At 43.8% G+C, this 13,585-nt stretch overlaps 1 protein-coding gene across 4 annotated transcripts in view; it reads left to right on the forward strand.

Annotated features, from left to right (window-relative positions):
* Positions 1 to 13,585, forward strand: part of ARB2A (ARB2 cotranscriptional regulator A) — a 485,440-nt gene that overhangs the window by 66,994 nt on the left and 404,861 nt on the right. For all 4 annotated transcript variants that reach the window (XM_060235692.1, XM_060235691.1, XM_060235693.1 and 1 more), the window contains exon 5: positions 4,627 to 4,692. In XM_060235692.1, the coding sequence (XP_060091675.1) occupies positions 4,627 to 4,692 (66 nt within the window). The remainder of the gene's footprint in view (positions 1 to 4,626; positions 4,693 to 13,585) is intronic.

Raw genomic sequence — 13,585 nt, forward strand, 5'->3', positions numbered from 1 at the left:
CTCTGACTTGATAAGCCTGGAATTTAATTCCTCATTTTGTGCAAGCACGCCTGCGATGAGGTGGCGTCTTGGAGTGCCATAAACATTCCCCGAGCGGCCAACTCCTGTCTTTTTGACTGTCCAATTTTCCCTTTCTCACAGGACTTCTGGAAAGCTTCCCTGAAAGTCTGAAGAGGGTTGAGACTCTCAAAGGACCTGGCCTCCCAAGTGTTCTTTCCTTGCTTTGCTATCCACTTTCCAAACTTATCCAGCTCTGGCTTCTGACTCATCTCTTCTCACTTCAATCATGTTCACTAGGTTCCAATCTACTCTACCCAACTCACTCTCAAGTAATCCAGTAAACTACTCTACAAAGTCTCACCCTCCGCTCTTTTCCAGTCCCGTGCCAGCTCCAGTGCGAGGTAGACAGTTCAAACAAAACATCCCACTGTTTTTCCTCTCTACGTGCTTTCAGCAGAGGTTTTCACAAAAGCTTCCAATTTTGCTCTAGACAATACTTTCGTTCTTATTTTTCTAAAGGAGGGTCCACCTTTTTCCGACCTCATGTCAGCTCCAAGGGGGGGAGTGAGAGAGAAGGGGGGGGGGTTGCATGACTCACCCAGATCTAGCTGCTTGCTGTTGTTTATTAGCAGCCAGTGAAAGCCAGTGTGGTGTTATGGTTAGGATTTCAGACTAAGATATGGGAGACCCAGGCTTGAATCTTTCATGGAAGCTCACTGGGTGACCTTGGGCTAGCCACACATTGCCATATGAGCTTACCTCACAGGGTTGTTGTGGTGATAAAATCTACAAGAGGGGAATGATGTAAGATGCTTTGGGTCACCATTGTGAAGAAGAGTGGGGTATAAATGAAGTAATACATATAACTGAAGATGGGGGGGGGGCAGATAAAAATTGGTTGGTGGGTTGGTGGGAAGGAGAGAAGGGGAGAGATGGTGTCTCAGTGGTGGAGCATCTGCTTGGTAAGTAGAAGGTCCCAGGTTCAATCCCTGGCATTTCCAACTAAAAAGGGTCCAGGCAAATAGGTGTGAAAAACCTCAGCTTGAGACCCTGGTGAGCCTCTGCCAGTCTGAATAGACAATACTGACTTTGATGGACCGAGGGTCTGATTCAGTATAAGGCAGCTTCATATGTACTTCATGTGAGCAGGGAAAGTTGAGCATTTGGGACCATCTGTGAGCACCCTACTCTTCATTTCAAAATCCTACCCACTTGGGCTGGACTTTAGGGTTCTGGATTAATTCAGGAGAGGACTGATGAAATTTTATTTTTGCAGTGGAGGTGTTGCTATTTACCCATTCTGATTTCTAAGGACAGCATGAGCTCTAAATCTAAATTAAATATTAATTACCCCTGAAAATTAGTGAATTGTCCCAATATTATTTTGGTGGGACCATGAACAGTTGTTCACCTTTTATTCAGTTGGATTCAATGTTTGGACCTTACAGTGCTTGTATTAGTGAGAGAAGGGAATTCTTAAAGATGGCAGTGTTAATAAATGTTGTATTTAGGCTGTGTTATGTTGTTTCATACTTCACATCGCATTATCTTACAATTGTATAATGCAATATCATAAGTATTTTCCTTCCTTTTGATTTCCTATGGTGCAATTTTTCTTCTTCTGGTAGACATAGCACCCATGTTGGAGCCATGACCCATGTTACTGGACAGCTTGTACCTTCCCACCACTACAAACAAATACTGCTTTTAGTTGGCACAAACACATTTTGAGTCCTTTATTATCATTATATTCACTTCAGTGGTTTGGAACTCTTAGCTGGTGAGACTCTAGAAATATATACTTTATTTTTGCTTAAACATGGAAGATGATTTCAGTGAACTGGAAATAGTTAGGCCCTAAGGGTAAAATTATACCGGGTGCATGTTTCTCACATGCTGCTTTGGGATAAACATGACTTAAATCAACTCATTCCTTACAGTTATATTCTTGTTCAGCTGTACTCTAGCTGGGTATGTTTTTAAAAATTAGGCTTTCAATTAATACCATGATGTTTTAGAAACAAATGTATGTTATTGGTAGAGAATAATTTATGCTGTAGTCCTGAATATGTACCTATACTTGAAATCAAAGAAATTCATCCTTGATAATAATCAAAGGAATCTGTCCTTTATATAATAATAAAACAGTAATGGTATTGGCCAAATGGAGCTCTCCCATTGGTTGATGCCTGTGCTCCAAAAACCATTGGCCCATTATGTGTCAATCACCACCTCTGGGTTCCCATTGGCTGACTCCCCTCTCCCCTGCCTACTGCAGGCCCGGGAACATTGAAAAACTGCCAAAACAGTCTTGTCTCAGAGAAAGACACATCCAGGGCTTTTTTAGAGCAGGAACTCACAGGAACACAGTTCTGGCTGACTTGGGGTCAGGGGTATTGCCTAATGTGCAAATGAGCTCCTGGGCTTTTTTGTAGAAAAATCCATGTGAAAGAATGGTGACATCAAGGGGTGTGACTTAATATGCAAATGAGTTCATGTTGGAATTTTTTTTCCTACCAAAAAAAAAAGCTCTGGTTATATCTCTGATGCTTCTTTGTATCCTCTCCATCAACTGGCCTCAGAAAGGCCTGTTGCTCTACTGCCGCCTCAAGAAGCGTTTCCTCACAGGCCATGGCAGCTGCCTTTTTCCTGTCACTCCCTCTCTTCTTTCTACCCTCAGCCTCACCCCAGGACAGATGAGGATTGGGCCACTGGGGAAGCTGTTAGCCAGAGGCTATTGTTAGGCTGTAAAGGGAGAGCCTTCAGCTGAATAGAATGCCATAGAGTCCACCCTCCAAAGCGGTTATTTTCTCCAGGGGGAGAGAGATTTGTTGTCTGGAGTTCAGTTGTGATCCCAGGAGATCTTCAGGCTCCATCTGGAGGTTGGCTCCTAGGCCTGGCAGCACCCTCTGGGTGACTTGATGCCATTTGACTGGCATGACTTAACTAGGCCTGGTAGCTTGCTCATCATGTTTAGCAGCAGCCCCTCTATGACAGCCAGTGTGATTTAGCAGTTTCCACCTCCAGGTTGGGAAATTCTTGGAGATTTGAGGAGTGGATCCTGGAGAGGGTAGGGTTTGAGGAGGTATGGTACCTCAGACAGGTACAATGCCACAGACTCCACCCTCCAAACCAGCTATTTCCTCCTGAAAAACCACTGTTGCTAGTCTCCAGGTGAGGGCTGGAGATCACTCAGAATTACAACTGCTCTCCAGATAACAGAGATCAGCTCTCCTTGAGTTGGGTGGGGGGAGGTTTATGCCTTTACTTGGGTGGGTGGGATGACAGTAACCCACCTAGAGCTTCTTTCTAGAGCACATTGTATTTTTCTTCACGATGGGCCTTATTCTGAGTATTAAATGTGTGAGTACCTTATCCCTTCGTTCTGGTGTGGAACTCTAAACAGCCTTGAACAGCATGTTCTGATCTGATGTAGGTAGTGCAAGATTTCAAGTCCAACTCAAATGGACATATATTGCAAGGTTAAATTGTCAGCAACATTTTGTAGTTAGCTTTCTTGTTACAGTTTAATGTAACTGGGGTTCAAGAAAAACCGTGAACTTGAATAGGCTGTTCTCAGCAATCTATAACAATGATTCAAGGCCTTTCTTTTTATATAAAGGAAATGTCCTAGATTATCATCACATTTAGTAATCTAGGGATCAGAGGTCTTTGCTTCTGGCCTTAGAGAGGCTGAATTTGGAAATTTTTAATGGGTTGCTACTTATTCTTACTAAGATATCTGTTGTATCTTGTGAGGCACTAGACTTGCCATCTGAAAGTGTTTCCTCATAATTTTAATGAAACCTAATTTCAAAAAAATATGGTTGAGAAGGTAAGCAAAATATATTTTAAAAGTTTTTAAAAAGCTGGTTCCTGTTTTTTGTTGCTTCCATTTAAAAAAAACCTGGTATATGATTGTAAAAGCAATTCTTGTGTATTTGCATAGTCTTTCATTGCTCAGGCCAATTTAAAATCTGGTCTAAAAGGTCCTTGTGCTTTTTTGTTTGTATTCAAGAATATGATATTAGCAAGTGCTGTGAAATCTAGAAACTTTTTTTTCTGCCAAGAAGTTACTTCATCATGACTGAACCACTTAAAATTTTAAAGTAACTTTTGCATAACTTCATCTTTCATTACCCTTGGAAAGTCAGTCAGTCTCCCTCTCCCACTGACTGAAGGTAGGGTATATTTCTTTTTCTGTTTATGTCACCTTTGACCTGTTCCTTCTCTGCTCTGTGAATAAAGGGTGAATAAAGATCTTCTGTCAGTGTGCTTCATGAACTGGACCTGCAGTGACAAAGGGAGATTGTTTTCGGAGGCCTGTTTATTGAAAATGATTTGAAAATTGTTTCTCAGCAAAACAGAGCCTTTTAAAATATCCTTGAGTATGTATTATACATGTTTTTATGCTTAATTTTTGGCATGTAATTCACAAGAGTAGCAGGTAACAAAATTAGATAGCTATAATACCAAAGTCTGAACAAGAAAAATATTTTTGTATGAAGGAAAGATTTTAATCAGATCTTAAGAACACAGCCAGTAAATAAATACATTGCACAGTTTGATCTTCTTTAAACTGTTGTAAATTCAAGAGTAATTCATTATATAATTTTTCTCTTGTAGATCATCACTAAGTATGTATATGAACTTCTGGAAGAAGAATGTCATTTGAAAAAAGTATCTATACCTGTAAGTTTAATATACAGTAATTTTTCAGAATCTTAAGAAATGAAACAATTTTACATAAGCAATGAGAATTTTGTATTTTGTCATTTCGATCTGCAAAATATTATATATGATATAATTATATATATTAATTATTATATATTATATATCATGTTATAATATATAATAATAACTATATATTATGTATACATTATTTGTAAAATATTACTGTAGTTATAGCCCACCTTTTTCATTGAGGCTAGATTGATGGGCACAGGCTAGGGACGCCTGGGTTTGCATCCTAAGGAACACAAGCAGGGTCACAGTAGTTAAAAAGTCAACTTCCTTTCCTCTTCTCTCTGCCTTCAACCTTCTGTGCCAACTGAAAATGTGTTTCTGAATGTCGGTGGGCCTGAAGCTTCATTCACTGCTTCCTTGACTAAACAGTCCATTAGGAGGAGAGTTTGTAGAAATCATCTGGTTTGTGCAGACATCCAAAACATGTTTCCAGACCATAGTTCCATAGTTTAAAATTTCCAAAGTGCCAAATGTTTAAATGGGTCATAAAATAGGTTTGTTTGTTTGTTTGTTTATACTTCTATCCTGCCCTCTCTGCGAGCGGAGTCAGGGCAGCTAACAATCCTGGCATATATCCACATGATCTTTTCATCATCAGAATGACTGTATTATTTCAGCCCTCTCAAGCCAATTCAGGCCCCAGTGGTAATGCAGTCCTCTGTGGGTAAAAGAAAATATTGGATGGATCAATACAATTTCTTTGGGGGAGAACACAGATAAATGTAGTAAGTAAACCAGTTAGCACGATAGTACGTTGTGAAAGCAACGTCACCCCAGAGTCGGAAACAACTGGTGCTTGCACAAGGGACTACCTTTACCTTTTTTTATGTGTGGTTTTGGGCAGTTGTTTGATAAATGGTAGAACATATCTAGGGGCTTTTGGTATTTAAAAAACACCTTTTTTGGCAAATGTTGAAAATTAAACCTCATATTGTGACCAGAGAGAGTACTCAGTGTGGAAAGACGATGCCTATAGATAGTGCTTTTTTTTGTAGAAACAAAACAAAACAAAAACCCAGCAGGAGCTCATTGACCTATTAGGTCACACCACCTGGCCTGGGAGCACGTGGCTGCTGCATGGCAGGTCAGGCCAGCTGGAGCCCTGGCCGGCTCAGGGGAAGCTCTGTTGCTGTGGGCTCTGGCAGGAAGAAAAGCCCTGCCTTTAAAGTTTAATCCTTCAGTGCTAAAGAAGGATTAATAGGGTTCCCAAGTCTAACTCAGAAAATATCTGGGGACTTTGGGGGTGGTGCTAGGAGACTTTTGTATTCCCTAAAATAAATAAGTAAAAATACAGCAGTGCAATTTCCCTGAATACAGTCTTCATTTCCTCATCCCCAACCAGCTGCATATCCAGTGTTCTCTTTGTCCCTCCCTCCTTCTCTCTCTCTCTCTCTCTCACACACACACACACACACACACACACATACACACACACACCAGTCAAAATAAACAGTTTGCAATCCCACACTTGTGGTCTCACTGGGGCAATTTACTCACAAGTTGCTGAAGTTCCAAGTTCTTCAGACTAGCACAGGGAAATCAAAGTTGAACACATGAACACATGAAGTTGCCTTATACTGAATCAGACCCTGGGTCCATCAAAGTCAGCATTGTCTACTCAGACTGGCAGTGGCTCTCCAGGGTCTCAAGCTGAGGTTTTTTCACACCTATTTGCCTGGACCCTTTTTTAGTTGGAGATGCCAGGGATTGAACCTGGGACCTTCTACTTACCAAGCAGATGCTCAACCACTGAGCCACCGTCCCTCCTTTACCCTATGCAAACGACTTCTGAAAAGATTGTAAAACAGAGGGTCTGGGCTGCTTTCCCTTCCTTTCTTATAGTTTCACAGGTCACTGGGAGCAGCCATGTTGTTCTGCCGGCTCACCCCGCCTCCATTCAGCCTGACTCCTAGATTTAAAGGCACAGAGACACTGTCTAAAAAGCAAACCTTTCCAAGAATTTCCTTAAGCCTTCAGAGGTGGAAAAGCATATGATGGCTGTTGGGATGGGGCTTCCCCTCGCTGGCCAGCTGACTGGGGGCAGGAAGGAGCCTGCAAAACATCAGTTACAGGTAAGCAACCTGGTTATCCCCCACTGGGACCTGGGGATTGGCAAGCCTATGGATTAATGTATTTGAATGGTGTGCTTATATAGTAGTCTCTCAAAGAAATTAGTTATCTCTGACTTAATTACTTTCAGATACTCTGTGTTTATGTTGTCTGCTAAACTTTCCCTCTTTGCTACAGTTTAGGGTCTTCGGCTAAGTACTGGAAGGTGTGAGAGTCATCAACCTTGAGGCTGTCAGGGGCATTCTTTGTTATACATTTCCTTGCTTTCCAGTCTGCTGCCCATCTACAAAACACACTTAGGTCATTAAACTGTTAGAAAAATTCTATTTCTAATAGTGTGCTTTTTTCCTGTAGAAGCCCTGGAAGATCCATAGGCACCTGATTGACCAGATTCCTGAAACTTTTATGCTGGTGTCTAGGAATTGTAAAGTTTTTTCCAGACCTGTACAGATATCATTCTTAAAAAATTAAAGATGGTACCTAAGAACATAAAAAATTTAAGTCTTGAGCAGTAGTTGTTTCCACTGTATATTCACCAGTAGCCTCCAGTGATTCTACACCAGTGTTCTGTCTCATAGCTGCCTTCATCAAATAGTTATTGAAAGAAAGGGACAGTTACAAGTCTTAAGTGTTGGCAACTGCTGAATATTTAATTGCTTTATATAGGCTTGTGGCAGAACAGTCCTGCTTTGACCTTCAGGCCCTGTTCCACCCTGCCCTCCAAGGTTTTCAAACATCAGGAGAGGCTTTTCTCTTTCTCTGTTCAACCACTGCCACCATCTGACATTTTAAGGAATCGCCTACTGGAAGGGTCAGGACTCCCAGCTTCCCTTCCACGTTCTGAGGCCTTGCCTCTGTGTCTCCTGTTTCAGATGTGCAGGCCAGCACATGTCAATGGCCACCTCCCACAGACCTCAGGTAAGAGTTCCATCTACCTCAATGGAATCAGCACCAGAACAGCCCTTCCTCCTTGCTCCCATGAGTTTTATCATCTTTTTTTCTCCACCCACTGACCAGGTCAGGCTGGGTCAAAGAAGCTTTTTCCTGAAGTCTCCAGGAGTTTTTTCCTGAAGTCTTTCTAGTACTTAATACCTCCATTCTTTGTTCTCTGTTAGGGGTGGAGCAGGAGCTTGACCATCCCATGGTCTCTTGCTAGACTTATTAGAACTTCTAAAAAGCTGAGGTGAGGTGAGGCTGGAAAGCAGTTGAACTGACTTCCCCCTTCTTACCTGTTCTCTGCCCAGAGAGAAAACTTCTGGTGAAGGTTTGATTCAGGTCAGACATTCACCCAAATAAGGTGTTCCTTCATAAGGATAAACAATGACCTGCTCTGAACTTCGTGTTTGATTTGGAGATAGGGATTTAAGTATATCAAATATAATGAAGCTCTTCTCCCTAATTTTGGGACAATTAACATTTCATCCATTACTCGCAATTAATGGCTGAAGAAAGATTTAGGGCATGAGCAAGGATGATTTAAGAGTGATTTAGGGCATGGGCAAGGGTTTGTGCTTGCACACGGTAATTTCTTACTTTAATGGCAGTCCGAGAGGTGATGCCACAAGTTGCTGTTTGTCTTGAAAGTGGCTTTCCATGTCAGGTATAGGACCACACCCAATAAAAACCAAAATCACAGTTCATAATGAAAAAATAGTTGAGCAGTCACTGCCCCAAACAGAGAATTCCATCCTAACACTGGTTAGGATTTTAAAAAAAACCCTAAAAACACAGAATTAAGCATGATAAAATGAGGCTTGGGTGATGTTTCTTAGAGTTGACACACACCTGGAGTTTGTTAGCATTGTCACACACCTGCTTTTGAAACCGTCTTTTTCCAGTTAGTATTTCAAATATCTATGTATAAGAGCCAGTGTAGTATATTGGTTAGAGTGTTGGACTAGGATCTGAGAGACCAAGGTTTGAATCCTCACTCTGCCATGGAAGCTTGTTGAGTGACTATGGGCCAGTCACATGGTCTCAGCCTAACCTAAAAACATAAGAGAAGCCATGTTGAATCAGGCCAGTGGTGTCATCAGAAGGTCCACCAGTGGGGCCAAGATACTAGAAGCCCTCCCACTGTGCCCCCCTCCCCAAGCACCAAGAATACAGGGCATCACTGCCCCAAAAAGAGAGTTCCATCTATATTTTGTGGCTAATAGCCACTGATGGATCTCTGTTCCATATATTTATCCAATCTCCTCTTGAAGCCATCTATGCTTGTAGTTGCCATCACCTCCTGTGGCAGTGAATTCCATGTGTTAATCACTCTTTGGATGAAGTACTTCTATTCATTCGAACCTGACTACTAAGCAATTTCATTGAGTGTCCAGAAGTTCTTTTATGGTGAGAAAGGGAGAAAAGTACTTCTTTCTCTACCTTTTCTATCCCATGCATAATCTTGTAAACCTCTATCATGTCACCACTCTGTTGTTGTTTCTCTGAGCTAAAGAGCCCCAAGTACTTTAACCTGTCTTCATAGGGAGAGTGTTCTAACCCTTTAACCATTCTACTTGCCCTTTTCTGCACTTTTCCGAATGCTATAGACAGGGGTGTCTATAGCTTGCGTGTTGGAACATCAGAACCATGCTTGACACAGTAGACAGTGGTCGCCCTGAACGATGCTCTGCTCTAGTTGCCCACGAACTTCTCAAGTTGAATATTGACATAGCAGCTCTCAGTGAGGTCCGTTTCCCTGAGGAAGGTAGTCTTCAAGAACATGGTGCTGGCTATACCCTCTACTGGTTGGGTAAGTCAAAAGCCGAGAGCCGCCTTTCTGGCGTTGGCTTCATGGTCAGGAACTCCATTGCCTCCAAACTTGAAAACCTCTCAACAGGTCACTCAGATCGCATCATGTCCATGCGCCTCCCACTTCAAAACAAGCAGCATGCAACACTCTTCAGCGTGTATGCCCCAACCCTTCAAGCAGATCCTGCAGAAAAGAACAAGTTCTATGCTGATCTACGCAACCTCGTACGGAAGAACCCTACAGAGGACAAGGTGATCATCCTTAGCGACTTCAATGCCAGAGTAGGTAAAGACTCGGAAGCCTGGAAAGGAGTACTTGGCAAACATGGCATTGGCAACTGCAATGATAACGGGCGCCTCCTGCTAGAATTCTGCACGGAGCACCAGCTCACCATCACCAACACTATCTTTCAGCAGAAGAACAGCCTGAAGACAACCTGGATGCACCCATGGTCCAAGCACTGGCACCTTATCGACTACATTCTGGTGCGCCAGAGAGACCTTCGAGATGTCTTACACACCCGAGTAATGGCCAGTGCGGAATGTCATACGGATCATCGTCTTGTACGCTGCAATCTCCGTCTTCACTTTAAACCCACACCCAGGAGAGGAGGTATCCCTCGGAGGAAGCTTCAGGTTGGCAGCCTTCAGTCAGCTGAAGTTAAAGCTGCCTTCCAGGCAAAACTCCAGTCAAGAATTGAGGACCCCAGTTGCGCCACAGACCCTTCTCCAGAAGCACTCTGGGAACACCTAAAAACTACCATCCTGTTGATCTCTGAAGAAGTCCTCGGGTTCTCCACAAGGAAGAACAAGGACTGGTTTGACGAGAACAATCAAGAGATCCAAGAATTACTAGCGAAAAAGAGATCTGCCTACCCAGCACATCTTGCTCAGCCCTCCTGTCCCGGGAAAAAAGCAATCTTTCGCATGTAGCAACCTCCAGCGCAAGCTTCGAGACCTTCAGAATGAGCGGTGGACCAAGCTTGCAGAGAGAACCCAGCTGTGTACAGACACTGGTGATTTAAGAGGGTTCTACGAAGCCCTGAAGGCAGTATATGGCCCATCATATCAGGCTCAGAGTCCCTTGCGTAGTGCAGACGGCCAAGTGCTCCTCACAGACAAGGCATCCATACTGAACCGGTGGTCGGAGTATTTTCAGGCTCTCTTCAGTGCCAACCGCGTAGTTCAAGATTCAGCAATCCACCTCACCCCACTTCAACCAGTGAAAACAGAGTTGGATGAGATCCCCACCCTAGAAGAGACTGTTAAAGCCATCAAGCAACTGAAAAGTGGCAAGGCAGCGGGAGTTGATGGAATCCTACCAGAGATCTGGAAGCATGGGGGCACAGTACTACATAGCACACTTCACAAAGTACTTGTCACCTGCTGGGAACAAGGCAAACTACCACAGGATTTTCGCGATGCAATCATCATTACTCTACACAAGAACAAAGGAGAAAAGTCAGACTGCTCCAACTACCGGGGGATAACCCTGCTCTCCATCGCAGGCAAAATCCTTGCTAGAATACTCCTGAACAGACTGGTGCCCACCATTGCAGAAGAACTCCTCCCAGAGAGCCAGTGCGGCTTCAGAGCAAACAGGAGCACCACCGACGTGGTATTTGTTCTCAGGCAGCTCCAAGAGAAATGCAGGGAACAGAACAAGGGTCTATATGTGACTTTTGTCGACCTTACCAAAGCTTTCGATACCGTTAGCAGGAAAGGCCTGTGGCAAATCTTAGAACGTTTAGGATGTCCCCCAAGGTTCCTCAGCATGATCATCCAGCTACATGAAGACCAGTGAGGCCAAGTCAGACACTGCAACGACCTCTCGGAGCCCTTCCCAATAGGCACAGGTGTAAAGCAAGGCTGCGTTCTCGCGCCAACTCTCTTTACGATCTTCTTTAGCATGATGCTTCAAAGAGCCGCAGTAGATCTAGATGATGACGATGGTGTCTACATCCGCTATCGCACTGATGGCAGCCTGTTCAACCTGAGGCGACTAAAGGCTCACTCCAAGACAATGGAAAAACTCATCCGAGAGCTACTATTTGCTGATGACGCTGCAGTCGTCTCCCACTCGGTATCAGCTCTGCAGCATATGATGTCCTGCTTTGCAGAGGCTGCCAAGCTATTCGGCCTAGAAGTTAGTCTGAAGAAGACAGAAGTTCTCCACCAGCCTGCACCCCAGGAAGATTATCACCCTCCTTGCATCACTGTGGGTGAATCAGTTCTGAAGACAGTCTAGCAGTTCAGCTACCTGGGGTGCATCATCTCCTCAAATGCCAAGATCGACAAGGAGATTGACAACAGGCTGGCAAAGGCAAATCGTGCATTTGGCCGACTGCACAAAAGAGTGTGGAGCAACAAGCATCTGAAAAAAGGCACAAAGATCAATGTTTACAAAGCGGTTGTACATTCACGGCTCCGAATCGTGGGTTTTATACCGTCATCACCTGCGACTCCTTGAGCGCTTTCATCAGTGCTGCCTTCGCACCATCCTCAACATCCACTGGAGTGACTTTGTGACCAACACTGAAGTCCTCAAGAGGGCGGAGGTTACAAGCATCGAAGCACTGCTGTTGAAGACGCAGCTGCGCTGGGCAGGGCATATTTCTAGGATGGAAAACCACCGCCTTCCCAAGATTGCTCTGTATGGCGAACTTTCCACCGGCCATCGAAATAGAGTGGCACCAAAGAAGAGGTACAAGGATTCCTTGAAGAAATCCCTTGGCACCTGTCGCATCAACCATCACCAGTGGTCTGACCTAGCCTCAGATCGCAAAGCATGGAGGCACACCATCCACCAGGCTGCCTCTTCCTTTGAGAACGCACGCATAGCTGGTCTTGAGGACAAAAGGAGATTGAGGAAGAATCGCACTGCTACAGCACCAACCCCAAATCAGACTTTTCCCTGCAGCCACTGTGGCCGTATCTGCCTGTCCCGCATTGGTCTCGTCAGCCACCAGCGAGCCTGCAGCAGACGTGGACTACTGCACCCTTCTTAAATCTTCGTTCGCAAAGTCAAGCCGAGAGAGAGAGAGACAGGGGTGGCCAACAGTAACTCTCCAGATGTTTTTTGCCTACAACTCCCATCAGCCCCAGCCAGCATGGCCAATGGCTGGGGCTGATGGGAGTTGTTGGAAAAAACATCTGGAGAGTTACCGTTGGCCACCCCTGTGTATAGTATCTCTTTTTAGGTGTGCTGACCAGAATTGTACACAGTATTCCAAATGAGGCGGCACCATCGATTTATACAGGGGTATTATGATACTAGTTGATTTGTTTTCAACTTCCTTCCTAATAATTCCCAGTATAGTGTTGGCCTTTTTTATTGCAGTCACGCACTGTCTTGACATTTTCAGTGAGTTATCTACCTTGACTCCAAGATCTCTGTTTTGGTCAGTTTCTGCCAGTTCACACCCCATCAACTTGTATTTATGGTTAGGATTTTTGGCCTCAATGTGCAATACTTTGCACTTGGCCACATTGAACCTCATCTGCCACGTTGACACCCACTCACCCAGCCTCGACAGATCCCTTTGGAGTGCCTCACAATTGTCTCTGGTTCTCACCACCCTGAACAATTTGGTGTCATCCTCAAACTTAGCCACTTCACTGCTTACTCCCAACTCCAAACCATTAATGAACAAGTTAAAAAGTATTGGATCCAGTACTGAGCCCTGTGGTACCCCACTGCTTACCACCTACCCTCCACTGCGAAAATTGCTCATTTATACTCACTTTCTTTTTCCTATTAATTAGCCAGTTTTTGATCCACAAGAGGACTTGTCCTTTTACCTCATGGCTATTGAGCTTACTAGCCTCCTTCACAGGGTTGCTGTGTGGATAGAATGGAGAAGATGAGAATGATGTAAGCCACTTTGGGCCCTTGTGGGGAGAAAGGTGGGGCAAAAATGATGATGTAAAAAATATATTAATCTAGAACAAAAGGAATTTTACAATATTTCCAAACTTCTTTTAAAAAGCAATAGTAGGTTGGATCCTGTGAAAGCCTGAACAA

This window comes from Heteronotia binoei, chromosome 4 (assembly GCF_032191835.1).
Source record: "Heteronotia binoei isolate CCM8104 ecotype False Entrance Well chromosome 4, APGP_CSIRO_Hbin_v1, whole genome shotgun sequence".
NCBI lineage: Eukaryota > Metazoa > Chordata > Lepidosauria > Squamata > Gekkonidae > Heteronotia > Heteronotia binoei.